Source organism: Megascapheus bottae, chromosome 7, assembly GCF_031878675.1.
Source record: "Megascapheus bottae isolate mThoBot1 chromosome 7, mThoBot2.hap1, whole genome shotgun sequence".
Classification (NCBI taxonomy): domain Eukaryota; kingdom Metazoa; phylum Chordata; class Mammalia; order Rodentia; family Geomyidae; genus Megascapheus; species Megascapheus bottae.
Window position 1 is genome coordinate 62,346,123 of NC_143515.1, and position 17,768 is coordinate 62,363,890.

At 37.9% G+C, this 17,768-nt stretch overlaps 1 protein-coding gene across 10 annotated transcripts in view; it reads right to left on the minus strand.

Annotated features, from left to right (window-relative positions):
* The window catches only part of Birc6 (baculoviral IAP repeat containing 6), a 186,928-nt gene that overhangs the window by 67,031 nt on the left and 102,129 nt on the right, over positions 1 to 17,768 (minus strand). For all 10 annotated transcript variants that reach the window (XM_090337185.1, XM_090337184.1, XM_090337183.1 and 7 more), the window contains exons 46-54: positions 15,359 to 15,921; positions 14,132 to 14,307; positions 12,435 to 12,531; positions 12,127 to 12,321; positions 10,230 to 10,430; positions 6,566 to 6,845; positions 4,691 to 4,947; positions 4,334 to 4,442; positions 380 to 601 (exon numbers count right to left, since the gene is read on the minus strand). In XM_090337185.1, the coding sequence (XP_090193311.1) occupies positions 380 to 601; positions 4,334 to 4,442; positions 4,691 to 4,947; positions 6,566 to 6,845; positions 10,230 to 10,430; positions 12,127 to 12,321; positions 12,435 to 12,531; positions 14,132 to 14,307; positions 15,359 to 15,921 (2,100 nt within the window). The remainder of the gene's footprint in view (positions 1 to 379; positions 602 to 4,333; positions 4,443 to 4,690; positions 4,948 to 6,565; positions 6,846 to 10,229; positions 10,431 to 12,126; positions 12,322 to 12,434; positions 12,532 to 14,131; positions 14,308 to 15,358; positions 15,922 to 17,768) is intronic.

The window sequence follows — 17,768 nt, forward strand, 5'->3', positions numbered from 1 at the left end:
TTCCTCCATATTTTTACATTACATATCAAAGAATGCAATTTAAAAAGTATTATAAAAACAAATACACAAATCATTCTGCTTTCACAAACCAAGCAGGCAACATGGTTGGTTAGTGCATCTCAAAATAAGAAGATGGACATAGTTGCAGAAAGGTGCCTAAGATAGCCAAGGATTTTAAGGTTCAATTACTAACATGGCAAAAATGAGAAAGAAAACAGAAAAAGGAAACTATGACAGCTCCTTTTAAAATTACTTTCATTAAGTTCACTATGTTCAAAGTTCTATTTTTATCCTGACAGACTGAAAAATGCTCAATGAAATGAAAAGCTACTGTGATCTACAAGTGTGGAACAGAGGTGAATGTTATAATCATACTTACTCAAAAAGTTCTTGATCCAACAGTGCAGGTAAATCATATTCTACAAGCAGTTCATAGCTATGCCACAAGATTGCTGCTACACAGTGTAAATGAGAAGGGGATGGCATCAGAAGACCATATTCTATTGATGAAGAGCTAGGGCTCACGTAGCTCAACCGGCCGCTTCTCTTCATAGCAGCTACTTTTGCAGAATCACTGACCCATTTCAGCAAGGCTTGAATTCTTAAAATAATAAAATGAATTCCAATAATGCATTAACTGATATTTGATATGAATAGCACCTTTCTTGTATACAAAATATTTATCACTATATCAACTGTACTTGATCTTTTAAATCTAAGACAAGAGAAAAACAAAATTTAAGAGTAACAACAACAACATAGTGGCTCCAGGTTTTAAATAAAGTTTAATTAACAGGTTTGAGATAACACAACTACAACTCAGTATACAAGTACTGTTTATTTCTTATTGCAATTGTAACAAAATGTGCAAATGTTTATAATTACAAGGAAAACAAAGTTTATTCTCTACTTTAACAAATTACTGCTAGATATTGTCAGAATCTTGTTGATATCAATGTATCTTCATATTTCCTCCCAATCCCCAAGAGCTAAAACCCAGACAAACGACTACTTAAGAAAAAAGACTATTTAAATAAAAAGAATTAGGAACAACAACAACAACAAAGCTAAGATTTACTGTCAGTTTGTTTGTTTGTTTGTTTGCCAGTCCTGGGCTTGAGCTTAGGGCCTGAGCACTGTCCTTGGACTATCTCAAGGCTAGAGCTCTACCACTTGAGCCTCAGCACCACTTCCAGCTTTTTTCTATGTATGTGGTGCCGAGGAATCGAACCCAGGTCTTTGTGCATGCTAGGCAGGCACTCTACCACTAGGCCAAACTCCCGGCCCTACTGTCAGTTTTTTAACACACATTTCACATTTATAGCTTATAACACAAGACTCTATGCTACTAATTAAAGGAAATACACAGAGGCATTTAATGTATCTTCACTCAGCCTGCCCAACAACTGAAAAACTTACAAAATATTAATTTTATATGATAAGAAAATGGACAAGTCAAAAAAGAACAAAAAGAGGCAAGTTGGGATAAGTAACATTTCCTTGTTCAATGGAAAGCCAATAATTCTTGTCATTAGCATTAGTTTTGTGTGTGCATGCATGCGTGCGTGCGCGCACGTGTGTGTGTGTGTGTGTGTGTGTGTGTGTATGCGTGCGCACTTGTATGCATACATGTGAGCACCAGTCTTGGGGCTTGGTCTCAGAATCTAGGTGCTGTGCCTGTATATTTTTTTCTTATCTTCTTTTTTTGCCAATAGTTTATTATTATTATTTTGCCAGTCCTGGGCCTTGAACTCAAGAGAATGGGCACTGTCCTAGGGTTTTCTCAAGGCTAGCACTCTACTACTTGAGCCATAGCACTACATATGGTTTTTTCTATGTACATGGTACTGAGGAATGGAACCTGGGTCTTTGTGCATGCTAGGCACGCACTCTACCACTAGGCTAAACTCCCAGCCCTGTACCTGGATAGTTTTGCTCAAAGCTACCACCTGAGCCACAACTCCACTTCTCATTTTTGCCTGAATTGGAAATGAAGAATTTCAGAGATAAGAGTCTCACACTTTTTTGCACAGGCTGGCGATGAACTATGATCTCAGTCTCCTGAGACACTAGGATTATAGGTTTAAGTCACCGGTGTATAGCTCATTAGTGTTTATCATAAAGATTTAACTTTCGTGCTATAAAAAGTATTATGAAAGCCAAGCAAAGTGGCTCATGCCTCTAATCCCAGATACTCAGGAGGCTGAGATCTGAGAATTACAGTTCAAAGCCAGCCTGGGCAGTAAAGTCCATGAAACTCTTATATCCAATTAACCAACAGGAAACTGGAAATGGTGCTGTGGCTCAAGGGGTGGGGTGGTAGCCTTGAGCTGAGGAGCTCAGAGACAGCGACCAGGTCCAGAGTTCAAGCCCTACAACCAACACACCCCCACCAAAAAAAAAAGTATTATACAGAGAAAATAAGTTTAATTTCTCGTCACGAAAAAGAAAAGTCAAAATATTAAAACAGATGTGCTGAAAGTTTCAAAGCAATTTGATATGTAAAAAGAAAGCACTATTTAAAACTTATTTAAGGGGCCGGGAGTTTGGCCTAATGGTAGCGTACTTGTCTAGCATGCACGAAGACCCAGGTTCAATTCCTCGGTACCATATACATAGAAAAAAAGCCGAAAATGGTGCTGAGGCTCAAGAGGTAGAGCTCTAGCCTTGAGAAAGGCCAAGGACAGTGCTCAGGCCCTGAGGTTAAGCCCAGGACTGGCAAAAAAAAAAAAAACCAAAAACAAAAGCAAAACAAAAACTTATTTAAGTCTATTATAACTGAAATTCTCACACAAATTGGTATTCAATTATTCAAAAACTATTCAGGCTTCCTATGACAGCACTTGCCTCTGATCCCATAAAATGGGAAGGCAGAGACCAGAGAAGATCATGTATCCATACTGGACCAGGAAAAAACAAAAACAAAAACACACAAAGATTGTGTTTGGCCTATGAGTTTGTCCTAGTTGTAGAGTGCTGTCTTAACATGGAGGAAGAATGTGTTCGATTCCCCAGTACCACATACGTAGAAAAAGCTGGAAATGGTGCTGTGGCTAAGTGGTAGAGCTTCAGCCTTGAGAAAGCCCAAATACAATGCTCAGGACTGGCAAAGACAAAACACACACACACACACACACACACACACACACATCATATTAAAAAATAATTAAACAAAAGCCAGGCGTGCTGACTTACACCTGTAATCCTTGCTATTCAGGAGACTGAGATCTGAGAATCGTGGTTCAATGCCAGCCTGGGCAGTAAAGACCCTGAGACTCTTATTCTTCAATTAATCACTAGAAAAGGGGAAGTGGGGTTGTGGCTCAAGAGGTAGGGTGGTAGCCTTGACCTGAAGAGCTCAGGGACAGTGCCCAGGCCCAGAGTTCAAGCCTCATGAACCACAAAAGGGGGGCGGGGGGAGGGCAAAAAAAAAAACAAAACTGGTTCGGGCAGCACAGCTTAATTGGTATGGCACTTGCCTATCAAGTATAAGGCCGGGCGTCAACCTTCACCCCCTCAACCAATTACCATATATTTTTAAACATAAACTTTTTTTTTCTGATTTGGCAAATTAATAGCCTTAATTGAAAAGAAGCTAACCTGCTTCATATTCTAAAGGAATTAAGCTAAAAACAAAATTCCTTTGAGAAAACAAAAAAAGTAAACATTTTGAATGAAGAAAAGATGAAAGTATCTAATTACAAATAAGTAAAAGTACTACATTATTTATAAGGACTAATCTGTGCCTTTCCTGTCTAGCATTCCATTCAATCCAAGCTAATATTATACTCTTCATTTCTGGTGATATTGCTTATCTCCACAACCTGAGGGCAAAAAGCAGAATTCAATATACTTTTCATCTACTATCTAATACCATGGTAGGCACAACAAAATTTACTTAATAATTCAGAAAACAACAAGTTAGTAACTGCTCAATTTTAAATATAAATTAAGAAAAAAAAAGATTACAGGAAATTGGGTATGAAGATCAGTGGTAGACAACTTGACTAGCATGTGTTAAACTCTGAGTTTGATGCCAAGCACTAGTAAAGGAAAGAATGAATAAACGAATTAATAAACCCAAGGGATAATCTCCACCTTGGAATTGTTTATATTACTTATAGAGTCTCACATCATAAATATGCTCTAACATAAATAATACACGTAAGACGTGAGAATGTCTAGTCACTCAATACTTAAACTGTTTGCAAAGTACTTGGTGTAACTTTTAATTTGAATAGAATATTACAATAGTACTATCTTCTACAAGATCTCTTAAGAATAAAAAATTGTAAGTTATATTCATTACAAAATTCTATGAACATGTGTATACCTGTCTTTTGTTCCAGGATCCTGCGTAGTACCGAGCTGATAAAGAATATCTATTGTAGAGTCAGAAGAGAGCCCATTTAATCTTCCAAAAAGTAAAGGGCTATTTAAATCTTGCAAGAAATGAAAAGAATAAAAAGAACAAGGTTGTTAAATAAGCATACATGAAATGGAAAGATCTGCACAATATTTTAGCATAATATTATGTTAAAAACAATTCCATAAATTAGAACAAAACAAATTATAATAACAAAGCTATGAAAGACATTAATTTCAGAAACAGTTAATGATAAAGATCACTTAGTTCCACTGTGATTACTGTCAAGAAATGCAAAGGTTAAAATAAAAAGTTATTTGTTACCTGTAGGATCACTGCCTGATGCAGCACAATTCCTAAGAAGAATGTCTATAAGCTTCAGACCAATTCTAGTAGACTGCAGACCTATCTTCACAAGAACAACCTCAATATTGGGTGAATGCATTCCACAGTACGGTGACATCAACAAGGCAGCACAAGTCTGTAGCAAATTAGCAGTAGGCGCAGCTGCACTGGCCATCATTCCTTCCAGATCACTTATGTGAGTAAGGCAATGATGCAATAGCCGTAGCCATCCAATACTAAAATAAATGTAAGTAAACACAGGTAGTTTAAGGAATTTTATCTCTGAAATAATTCAATGATGTTAGCATGCCCTAAATAGCACAGATCAAGCTATTAAAAATAATAATAATAATAATAAGCTGGGTGTGTTGGCTCACACCTGTAATCCTAGCTACTCAAGAGGCTGAGATCTGAGGACAGCTGGGGCACTAAAGTCCGTAAGACTCTTATCTCCAATGAACCACCAGAAAACCAGAAATAGCAAGGTGGCTCAAGGGATAGGGCAGTAGCCTTGAGATGAAGAGCTCAGGGACAATGGCCAGGCACAGGATTCAAGTCCCACTGACCAAAAAACAACTACAACAGCAGCAACAACAATAAGTTAGCTGATGAAGTGGGGCCAGGATTGTGGCCTAGAGGTAGTGCACTTGCCTAACATGCATGAAGCAATGGGTTGGATTCCTTGGTATACCAAAAAAAAAAAAAAAAAAAAAAAAAGCCAAAAGTAGTGCAGTGGTCCCAGTGGCAGGCACTACACTTGAGAAAGCTCAAGGACTATGCGGAGGATAGGAAAGGGAGGGAGAGAAGGGTGGGAATTAAATATATAATACATGTGGCTTAGAATCAACAGTAATGACAAATTTTATACCTACATAGGAATACCAACTGACTATGCTAATAAACGTGTTTTAAAATCTTTTTTGGTCAGTCTTGAACTCATGGAATAGGTGCTGTCTTTAAGGGCTTCTTTGTTGTTATTGTTTTATTTATTGAGCCACTGTGCCACGTCTGATTTTCTAGTTGTTACTTGGAGATAAAGAATCTCATGGGGACTTTTCTGCCGGGGCTGGCTTTGAATTATCATCCTCAGATCTCAACCTCCAGAATAGGTGGGATTGCATGAGCCACTGGTAGCCAGCTTGTAAGTCACATTTTTAGTATCTTGGAGTTCTGCTTCCACAAAATTATTGTTTAATGGGTACACCTAAATTATAAGTGCATATAAACACGTAAGGAAAAAAGAACTTCTAATATACACAATTTTTTTTTTAAATGGTCAGGCACTGATGGCTCACATCTGTTATTCTAGCTACTCAGGAGGCTGAATCTGAGGATCGAGGTTTAAAAGCAGCCTGAGCATGAAAGTAGATGAGACTCTTATCTCCAATTAACCACCATAAAACCAGAAGTGGCACTGTGGCTCAAGAGGTAGGGTGGTAGCCTTGAGCTAAAGAGCTAAGGGACAGCTCCCAGGCAAAACCCACCCACCCGCACCCCTCCCCCTCAAAAAAAGCTGGGCACTGTGGCTCACACCTATAATACTAGCTACTCAGGAGGCTGAGATCTGAGGATCAAGGTTCAAAGCCAGCTCCAGCACTAAAGTCTGTGAGACTCTTCTCTTCAAGTAACCACCAGAAAACTCAAAGTGGGGCTGCAGCTCAAGGGGTAGGTAATAGCCTTGAGCTGGAGAGCTCAGGGACAAAACCCAGGCCCAGAGGTAGGGCAATAGCCTTGAGCTGAAGAGCTCAGGGACAGCATCCAGGCCCAGAGTTCAAGACCCACGACTGACAATAAAATAATAATAATGTGTTTTTAGTCACCAAGAATTTCGTTTTTAGGAATGGAAAAATATACCTTGTTTTGGAAACCTGATCTTCAGATGGAAGAAAGGGATTGTTAACTGTTGCTGAAGAAGTAGTACCAAAAGCAGTGAGGCCCAACAATTTAATCTGTGAAAGGCCTAATGTGCTGGCATCTCGTGGACGATGTAGTCTAAGGCAGACAGCAGAAGCTACCTCTGCTTTCACAAGCTGAATTTTTATGTAGGTTAGACCACTTGTGACAACAGGAGTAGACAGAGGTAGCATATTTACACCATCTGCACTCACTTCAATAGACACTGAGGATGGACAAGCTATAAAAAGAAAAGAAAAATTGATCACATAAACAAGCAGGTAAACTAGATTTCAGATTTCATAGGCTAATTTTTTAACCATATTAACAGCAGTTTTAAATCACATTTATTATAAACCCACATACACACACACACACACACACACACACACACACACACACAAATCCAGAGTAAAACATACTTCATCATCGACTTCCTTAACAGTTAATTTTGGAACTATTTTGCAACCTCAAATATAGACCTGATCGAGACAGACATGGTGTCTCAGGCCTCAAATTCAAGCTACTCAGGAAGCCAAGATCGGGAGGGAGAGTAAAAATTTGAAGCCAGTCTAAAGAGAGAGGACTCAGTCTCCAAAAAAACTAGCAAATAACCATAAGAATGGCTCAAGTGTTAGAGAGCCAGTAAATCAAGCAAGTTGAAGTATACAGCCTGAAGTTCATACTCAAGTACCCCCATAAAAGAGAAAATTTTGATCCATAATATAATTTTTTAAAATCTTAAGCTCCATAATATTCATCCCAAGAAAAAACTGAAGATGTTCAATTCAAGCATACTAAATCTTCCCCTAATGAAAAAACAAACAAACAAACAAACAAAAATCTATATAGGTACTCTACTATTCATATTTCATCCAAAATTGTCACATACAATATGAAAATAGATTTAATTAATGTTGCGATTTAAAATAGTTTACGAAGGGACCAGGAGTTTTTGCCTAATGGTAGAGTGCTCATCTAGCATGCACAAAGACCCAGATTCGATTCTTCAGTACCACATACACAGAAAAAGCCTCAAGTGGTGCTGTGGTAGAGCACTAACCTTGAGGAAAGCCCAAGGACAGAGCTCAGAACCCAAGTTAAAGCCCCAGAACTGGCAAAAAAAAAAAAAGGAAGGAAAGAAAAAACAAACAACAACAATGGTAAAAGATTACAATTTAAAATAATTAACAGAGGTGCTACTGGCTAATGCCTATAATTCTTGGACCTAAGAAGGCAGTCCAGGCAGTAAAGTCTGCAGAGACTCTTCAATTAACCACTGAAGAAAGCAGAACTATGGCTCAAGTCATACAGAGTGCTGGCATGGGGGGGGGGGGGGGAACCTCAGACACAATGACTATGCCCTGAGTTCCTGCCCCAAGACTGGCAAATTATAACAATTTAATAAAGAAGATAATAAAAAAAATTATTTTCTACATTTTGTTCCTTTTTGGATAGGGGTATATGGAACTTGAACTTGGGCCTTGAAATAATCTTAGCTCGTTTGCTCAAGTCTTACACTCTACCATTTTGATCCACAGTGCCACTTCTGGCTTTTAAATAGTTAATTGAGTCAAATGGGGACTTTTCTACCCCAGCTGGCTTCAAACTGTGATCCTCAGATCTCAGCCTCCTGAGTAGGAAGGATTTCAGGGACGAGCCACGGAGCAGGCTTCTAACTTTTTATTCCACTACTACTATCGTTTAAATTTTAACATTAAGTTGAAGCTTACATCCAAGTTTAGATACTGCTTTCAACCCTTATCTTCTGTTTCCCTTCTAAAACTGAATGAAATTTCCTAACCAGTTTTTTTTTAATTATCATTGAAATTAATGGAACTCTAATGATGTAGTAAGAATCCACCCTGAAAAAACTATTTTATTACTCATCAACACACATGGCTACCAACTAAAATAACTTTATATTGTGACCTTAATTTCAATTATAAAATAACCAACTTACTGGTGCCAATTAAACATCAGGCTTACAATAACAGAGAAGTTACATCAATTTTTAAGCTTAAGCCAGGCAAAAATCAGTGCTTGGAATATTTTGATTTTGAGGTCAACCTGGACTACATGGCCAGTTTCTCATCAGCCTAGTCTATGGGTCTGTAATACTGTTTCAAAATACCAAAAACAGGTCTGAAATAGAAGCACATGCCCCATCTGAGAGGGATAAGTATGGTTCAAGGTTCAAGGCCAGTGTAGGCAAATAGTTAATGAACAAGCCTGTGATCTCGACTAAACAGGGAGCCCAGAAATAAGAGAATCTCGATCTGAGGATATACAAGACACTATGTCAGGGGAGGAAGGAGAGGAAGAAAAAAGAAAAGAAAAGAAAGCCAGCCAGAAGTGGTGCTGTGGCTAAAGTGGTAGAATACTAGTCTTGAGAAAGCCCAAGGACAGTGTTCAGCCTTGAGTTCAAGCCCCAGGACTGGCTAAAGGAAAAAAAAAAAAAAAAGAATTCATTCAAGTTTCAAAATACTATAACAATGTTTAAAAAAATAATTATCCTAGCTACTCAGGAGGCTGAGATCTAAACATCAAGCTTCAAAGGCAGCCCAGGCACAAAAGGACTTGAGACTCTTATCTCCAATTCACATCTAGAAAATGGGAAGTGGGACTTGGCTCAAGGGTAGAGTGGCGGTAGCCCTGAGCTGAAGATCTCAGAGACACCACCTATGCCACACCACTCATGCCAAGTTCAAGCCCTATGACTCACCAAAGAATAATAACAATTCTTATTATTATCCACAGTCAACTCATGTCTGTTATCATAGCTACTCAGGAGGCTGAAATCTAAGAACTGCGATTCAAACCCAGCCCAGGTAAGAAAGTAAAGCCATAAGATTCATATTTCCAATTAACTACCAAAATACTGGAAACAGAGCTGTGGCTGAAAGTGGTAGAGTGCTAGTTTTGAGCACAAAAGTTCACAAGTAGCACCCAGCCACTGAGTTCAAGTCCCAGAAATAACACATTTAAAAAAGAAAAAAACAACAAAAACAAAAAAGCAGGCACAGTGGCTCATGCCTCTAATCGCAGCTACTCAGAAGGCTTACTCAGGAGGCTGAGATCTGAAGATCATGAATCAAAGCCAGCCTGAGCACTGAAGTCTGTTAGACTCTGATCTCCATTAAACAGAGAAGTGGCGCTGTGGCTTAAGGGGCAAGGAGATAACCTTCAGCTGAAGAACTCAGGGACAACTCCGAGGCAAAGAGTTCAAGCCCCACAATTGACAACCACACAACAAAAGGTACCCACAGAGGTAGATGTCTTACAATTAGGGCAGAACAAGACATACAAATAAATTTATGATACTCTCACATTGCAGAACAAATGCTGACAAGCAGACAAAACAGCTAAAATACCTAACCAAAAACAGATGTACAGAAACAAACCCCTTGGCATAAAATGGTAAAATAATATACAACTGGACTATATTTCAATGAATTTCATCATTACTTAGTGGTACTGAAGACAATTTCACTAAAAACTGCACAACAACTACACAATCTAATAATAATATTTCACTGTAGAACTATTAATCCCCCTAAATACTTTTGTCATATCCAAGTCTTTCTAAATTATACTTTATTTCCATGATCCTTCTGTCACTCACTTGCAAGAGATGCAAGGTGAGGCTGGATGTGTATTTCTTTCAGTAGTACTGCTGACGGAAGGTGAATAGTAAGGTCGCACCAAGCCTCTTCTGGCAGAAATATATAGGACCATGCAGCAGAGCGAGCTCTTCGATGGGGTGGTGTAGCCTGCAAAAGTACTTCAGCTGGTTGGGCAGTAGGACTACTAGATGTGATTGTACCTACAGAAGACATACCAAAAAGCATATAAACTTGAAGCAAAATGCAGTTTAAAAAAAAAGAAAAACTTGTGAACTATTTAAATGATACTAATAGGGCCAGGTGTTTGACCTAGTGGCAGAGTGCTTGCCTAGCATTTACAAAGACCTGGGTTCAATTCCTCGGTACCACATACATAGAAAAAAAGCCAGAAATGGTGCTGTGGCTCAGGTGGTAGAACTTCAGCCTTGGGAAAACCCAAGGAGAGTGCGCAGGCCTTGAGTTCAAGGCTCAGGACTTGTAAAAATAAAATAAAATGATACTGATAAAGTTGTGTTGAGATGCTGTAAAAAGTAGCTGAAAATATGAATATCAGATGTGCTACTTGACTTTCAACAGTCCAGGAATGATTGTGAAGTGTACTCACAAAGAAGTGGACCTGAGGCTCAAGAAGTAGAGGGCAATGGGCCGGGAGTGCTCAGGCCCTGAGCTCAAGCCCAGGACTGGCCAAAAAAAAAAAAAGAAGTAGAGGGCGAGGTTAAAGCTGAAGAGCTTAGTGACAGCACCCAGGCCCCACAACAATAACAACAACAAAAACCCATCTTTGACCATCACATCATAAAAACAAAAACTTAATGGATCACAGAGCATAAGTAAAGAATTTCAAAGCTATAAAGCTTTCAAAGCAGAAATAAAGAGCAATAATAAGAATACTCAAAAGTGGCCAGGAGCTTAAATTCAAGCCACAGGACTGGCAAAAAAACAAACCAAAAAATGGCCAGGAGCATGGCCTGGCATACATGAAGCCCTGGTTTTGATTCCTCAGTACCACATACACAGAAAAGGCCAAAAGTGCTGCTGTGGCTCAAGTGGTAGAGCACTAGCCTTGAGAAAGCCCAAGGATAGTGCCCAGGCCCTCAATTCAAGCCCCAGGACTGGCCAACCAAACACATGAGAGTTTCAATTAGCCTCTAGAAAAAGGGAATTAGCCTCTAGAAAAAGGGAAGTGGGGCTTGGTCAAGGGTAGGGTGGTAGCCTTCAGCTGAAGGGTTCAGGCTGAGTTCAAGCCCATGACCCACCAAAAGAAAAAAAAAGGGTAATACTGAAATGTCAATGTTTATGAATTATCAATACAAATATATATATGACTTTATTAAATATGTATGTGATTATTCAGGAAGTTAAGAGTGTCCAAGGTCTAGTTCCAAGCCATCCTTGGCAGAATAAGTGCATGACATTCCCATCTTCAATAAACTTGGAAAAATCAAAAACAAAAAACAAAACAACAAAAACAATAACAAAAATTTAAAAACCCAGAAGTAGAGCTGTGTCTCATGCAGAAGAGGGTTAGCCTTGAGCAAAAAAGCTCAGCCCCTGAGTTCAAGCCCCAGAATATACCACCAAAAAGTAAAAAGAAAAAAATTTAAGTATTGCTTAAGAAGAACAAGTCTAGTCACATTCAAAATAACAGTAAATTCGCAAATGAATTTTTATTTAATTCCATAAACTCTATACTTCCACTTACAAATAAAATGGAAATGAGTTTATTCTTGCATAACCCTCAATTATTTTGATAACTAATTTACAAAAAACAACTGGTTATAATTAAAATGTCTGATAGTCTAATATCACAAACCAACTTCAAGAAATAATCTTGCTTCATACCAGCTAATAAACTAAATAATTTTTAATAATATGATGTGTTAACATTTTTCTTACCCAGGGGTGCAAAGTTATGGATTCCTTCTGCATTGTCTGGCTCAGAAGCTAGTATTCTTGTTTTCAAAGTGCTGTCAACAGCTTTATTTGGACCACAATCAAGAAATTTCATAATAGTTGATACCATACTCCTTGCCGTGTTCACAATAGCCCTTGTACTTGTAACCATGTTGTTGCAAATGAGCTGAACTCCACCTAAATTTATGAGAAATACCAATGAAAAGTATGTTAGCATAGATGATGTCAAAGTTGACTTTCACAGATTACTATACAATGAGCTTTCAATAGGAATTAGAATTTTACCTTACCCATATCATGGAATGCTTTCAAGGCATCACTAGTATCCAGTACTCTCAATATGAACCACAATAATGGTTCAGATAACTGGCAAGTAGCAAGGGAGCCCTAAAAAAATAAATACTCTTTAGTGCATGAAATATTTTTCAAAGTTTATTTTTAACCAAGAGCCTTAAATACAGTAAAGGCAAATCATCTGCCAGAATAAGCAATCTTACTTGAATCTTTAAAAAACTGTAAAAACATGGGACCGGGAGTTTGGCCTAGTGGTAGAGTGCCTGCCTAGCAAGCATGAAGCATCGATTCCTCGGTACCACATAGGTAGAAAAAGCCCGAAGTGGTGCAGTGGCTCAGGGTAGAACACTAGCCTTGAGGAAAGCCCAAGGACAATGCTCAGGCCCTGAGGTCAAGCCCAGGACTGGCAAAAAAAAAAAAAAAAAAAAAAAAACTGTAAGAACAAACAAACAGAAAAACAGTGGCTCACACCTGTAATCCTAGCTACTCAGGAAGCCAAGCTATGAGGTTCAAGGTTCAAAGCCAGCCCAGGCACAAAAGGGCCTGAGACTCTTATCTCCAATTAACCTCCAGAAAATGGGAAGTGGTGCTTAGCAAAAGAGTAGAGTGGTAGGTAGCCTTGAGCTGAAGATTTCAGGGACAACCCCCAGGTCGAGTTCATGCTCCATGATCCACAATAAATAAATAAATTAATTAATTAATTTTTAAAGGCGATTATCTCCTCTCTCAACCTAAGTAGTATATTAAGCATTTAATTTATTCTACCTGAATATTCCTTTGTTTTGCTTCATATTGAAAACCATTAGAAAAATTTAAACTTTTTCAAATATGTTTGTATTTTCCAAAGGATAAATATGTGTGTGTATGTATATATGTATGTATATATATATACATATACATATATATACATATACATATACATACATTCAATAAATACTTATAAAAATTACTCCTGCAGCTGGGAGTTTGGCCTAGTGGTAGAGTGCTTGCCTAACATGCACAAAGACCCAGGTTCAATTCCTCAGTACCATATACAGAGAAAAAAGTGGTGCTGTCACTCAAGTTGTAGAGCTCTAGTCTTGAGAAAAACTCAAGGACAGTGCTCAGGCCCTGAGTCCAAGCCCAGAAATAGCAAAAAAAAAAAAAAAAAAAAAAAAACTTTACTCCTATGCCCTTTTCTAAGAAAGGAATCTAGACCTCACACCTACTAGGTAAAATGTTCAACATTTGACATGATCTCCTAGTATAAGGAAATGGTATTTATATATTGACATATAAAAAAGTCAATTAAGAATTTAAAAAATATCTTAAGACTTTGCACTTAAAAACTGATACAAAACTCTAATATAGGGGGGTGTGGGGGGGAGGGAAATGGGTACCCAAGACATGTGAAAGGGTATCAATGTACGTGAATTAATGCACCTTCTATCTGGCAAATATCATGTAACCCTTTTACTAATTACAATAAAAAAAATGCAAAAAAAAAAAACCTCAAATATACCACTAACATATGCAAATACAAAATGGTAGAAGATGGTAAAAGAGTCAAATTAATCCCCAAATTTGATTTGACATTCAAGTATGCTATTTTTGAGAAATAAGATAAGAAATCATTTCAGATGATAGATATATTTCTCTACTTGAATATCATAAACTATTTTAATTTATGAAGTTGTTGCTATACTGAACTTACTTGTCTGCCCATATATCCACAGGCCATATAGGTTAAAATCGGCTGTAGCATCATGTGGACTGTAGATGCTTTTTTACTAAGTGTTGTCAGTATGGTAAATAATCCATCCCCAACTGATATGGCATCTAATCCACCATGAAAGTTTTCGTGCTTGGTGAGATGTAATCCACTGGCTCCTATTTTAAATAAAAGATGGCACATTAAAAAAAATTTAAAAAAAAAACCTAGATCCTCAAACACCAATAATAAGAATCTCTGAAGAGCCTATGTTTTTTCTAGCTTTTCTTGGTCTGGAAGATGCTAGGAATCTAACAGTTACACATTCAAACACAGACACACATGAAAATAACATCCCTAGTCTAAAGCAGGTACAATAATAATATCCAGTAATTCTTTTTTGAGAGAATGTTTTTTACATGGAATGCTCCAATTGCTGTTTACAATAAAAATAAGCTAATTTGTTGAGAGACTAGCTTTATTTCAAGAAAATGAGGAGAAAAATAAGTGGAATTAGAATTAATTATGCATAACATCTAATATAAAAAAGATGTGACAAAGAAAGAAATACAAACAGGCAAAAACACATCAAAAATTGTTTTACGAAAATTTACAATTGTTTTTTAAAACTTAAAGCAATATATTAGCTTCCAAATTGATACACAATTAAATAGTTTACAAATTTTACAATGACGTATGTGGCATAGTATAGCAAATAAGCTTAAATAAATTTTATGGGTCTCTAATACAAAATGTGACTTCAAATTCTTCAGTTTGAAATCCCTACAGGATTTTTTAGATATAAATTATAGTATTTGAAATTAATCCTTTTACATTCTTAAATTATTAACTAAAAGTCCATTTGTTGATATTTCCCAGTACTTTTTAGGCTGACATATAAAATCTTTCTATATTCCACTTTCATTTAATGAAGGGGTTTGGAACGTATGTTTGCAAAAGGCTATCTGGCTATCTTTAACATCACTCTGGAGCATATAAAATTATCACTGGTCACTTGCAGCCAATAAGAAGCACTGTCTGTTCTGTCAGATGACTTCATGGCCTGCATCAGACATTTCCAATTCTTGGTTTTATGAGAAGTCACTCTACAAAAGTCTTCATTAATAAACATCAATCATAAGAATCTTAGAATAAAGTTGTTTTACATTATACGGTAAATACAGGTGATGCACCAGAAACAAGTGTAAGAGTAATACTCTCAATACATACCAATTATCATTGCCATGGCACTGCTATTACACAGGCCTAGAGCAGACAAAATCTGGCTCATAATCTGCTGGTTGGCTAAGACTAAGTCAGCGACATAAGCAGGAGATCCTGGAATAGTAGTACTGCTTCCAATGACATCTTTGCCTCCTGAGACTTTTTCTTCATCTGAAACACTATCTGTTGTATTGGTGGTCACAGATACTCTTGCGCTGAATTCCCTATTGCCTGAAAGAGGCAGCTGTACTAAAATGTTAACAAGTTTTAATAAATCAAACATGAGTTGATCTCTTGTCATTTCACCACAAACTGCTTTTGCATCACCTGGACGAATGAGGTTGGCAAAGAGTCCCCCAAAGCATGCTCGAGCACCCACGGAGCTATCTGATCCACTTCTAGACATTACTTTGTCTGAGCAAGTGATATAATGGTGCACCAAGAAGGTGACAGATTCTATCACAGCAGAAATAGTACTAACTGAAACAACTTCAAAATTCTGCTCCAGAGTGAATTCTAAGAGCTTTACTTGGGCATCAAGAGGTCCTTGGCCTGTCTGGAAGGCACCCCTACAGAAAAAGAGAAAAAATTAAAATATCAGTAACTTGAAGATTTGAAAAAAACAGCTACCATTAAATGGGTAGTTAAGGAATAACAAGCTCTTGGTATTCATCATCTCATTGGATGATGGATGTTTCATCTCTTTTCCAGTCTCCTTGTTCAGGTAGCCTCCCCCCCACCCAAAAAAAAAAAACAAACCTGGGGCTTGAACTCAGGACCTGGGCACTGTCCTTAGGCTTTCTCAAGGTCAGTACTCTACCACTTAAGGCGCAAAGCCACTTCTGGCTTTTTTCTGGATATGTGGTACTAAAGAATGGAATCCAGGGCTTTGTGCATGCTAGGCAAGCACTCTACCACTAGGCTACTCTACCCAACCCTCAGGTAGCCTTTTTAAACAAAACCTAAAATGATTCCGCCTTGAAAACAGGAAACTAAGAAATATGTAAATCAATTATTGTTAAGCTGCAGGCTAAAGTATTTCAATATTAAAAACACTCAACAATGGAAATGATCCTAAATTAATACAACCTTAATGATTGATACTGTATATATTAGCTATTCGTTATATAAAATATGAATCTCAATAATTGATATAAAAACTGAATGAAAAACTTGCATACAGCCAAGATAGAACAAATTTTAGAAAGTATCACTCCTATATGTAGTAACAAAAAAGCAACTTAGCTACCCAGCCATACATTTTCTTGAATTCAAGATAAAGTTGAAGTAATTAAAGCAACCAAAAATCCTGAAATCAATACGACAGATCTCTCCAGGAAAACAGAAAAGGGATTCCATGAGAAAAGGAGATATCAGCAACATATATATGGGTAAGAAGAACTCAACTGAAATATCTAACAGGCTGCCACAAGCTGAATGTACAATAGGGTGGTAACAGTGCATATCCACTCACAAGCATTTTACGTATCTCCTGCTGCCTACACACCATACCCAGGCATGTGTATTGTGTTTAAATAGTCCCAAATTTCAACCTTTACAAAAAGAAAGAAAGGAATTGGGATTACACTGCCTAAAAATGCTGAGGAGGGGCCAGGAGTGTGGCCCAGTAGGAGAGTACATGCCTAGCATACATGAAGAACCAGGTTCGATTCCTCGGTACCACACACATTAAAAAAAAGAAAGAAAGAAAAAAGAAAAAACTGAAGTGGCGTTCTGGCTCAAGTGGTAGAGCACTAGCTTTAAGAAAGCCCAAGGACAATGCTCAGGCCATGAGTTCAAAACCAAGGACTGGGGGAGGGGGGAGAGGGAGTGGTGGGAACAAGGGCACTCGTGGTTCATGCTTATAATACTAGCCAATCAGGAGGCTGAGATCTGAGGAAGCTGGTTCAAAGTGGAGGAGAAGAGAAATGGGGGGGAGGGGTGCATATGAATGAAGGAAGGAACGATAAGCAAATGTAAATATATGAACTATGTAATGTGACAAAAGGATGGGAAGGAGAAATGGAAGGGGTGACACTGATTAAGGAACACTGCTCTTACAACCTAACTTAAAGAACTGTAACTCCTTTCTGGTACCACTAGTTAATAATAATAAAAAGGTGCTTTTGGAGCTGGAAGTGTGGCCTAGTGGTCAAGTGCTTGCCTAGCATGCATGAAGCCCTGGGTTTCATTCTCTGGTACCACCTACACAGAAATAATATTTCCTAAGCTGAAAATAGTGCTGTGGCTCAAGTGGTAGAGCACTAGCCTTAAGAAAGTACAAGTACAATGCCGGGCCCTAAGTTCAAGCCCCAGGACTGGCCAAAAAAAAAAAAAATGTTGCTTTTGTTGTGGCTTTTTTTTTCCCCCCTGTGCTAGGGGTCTAATCTAATGCCTTTCAATAACTAATCCCTCT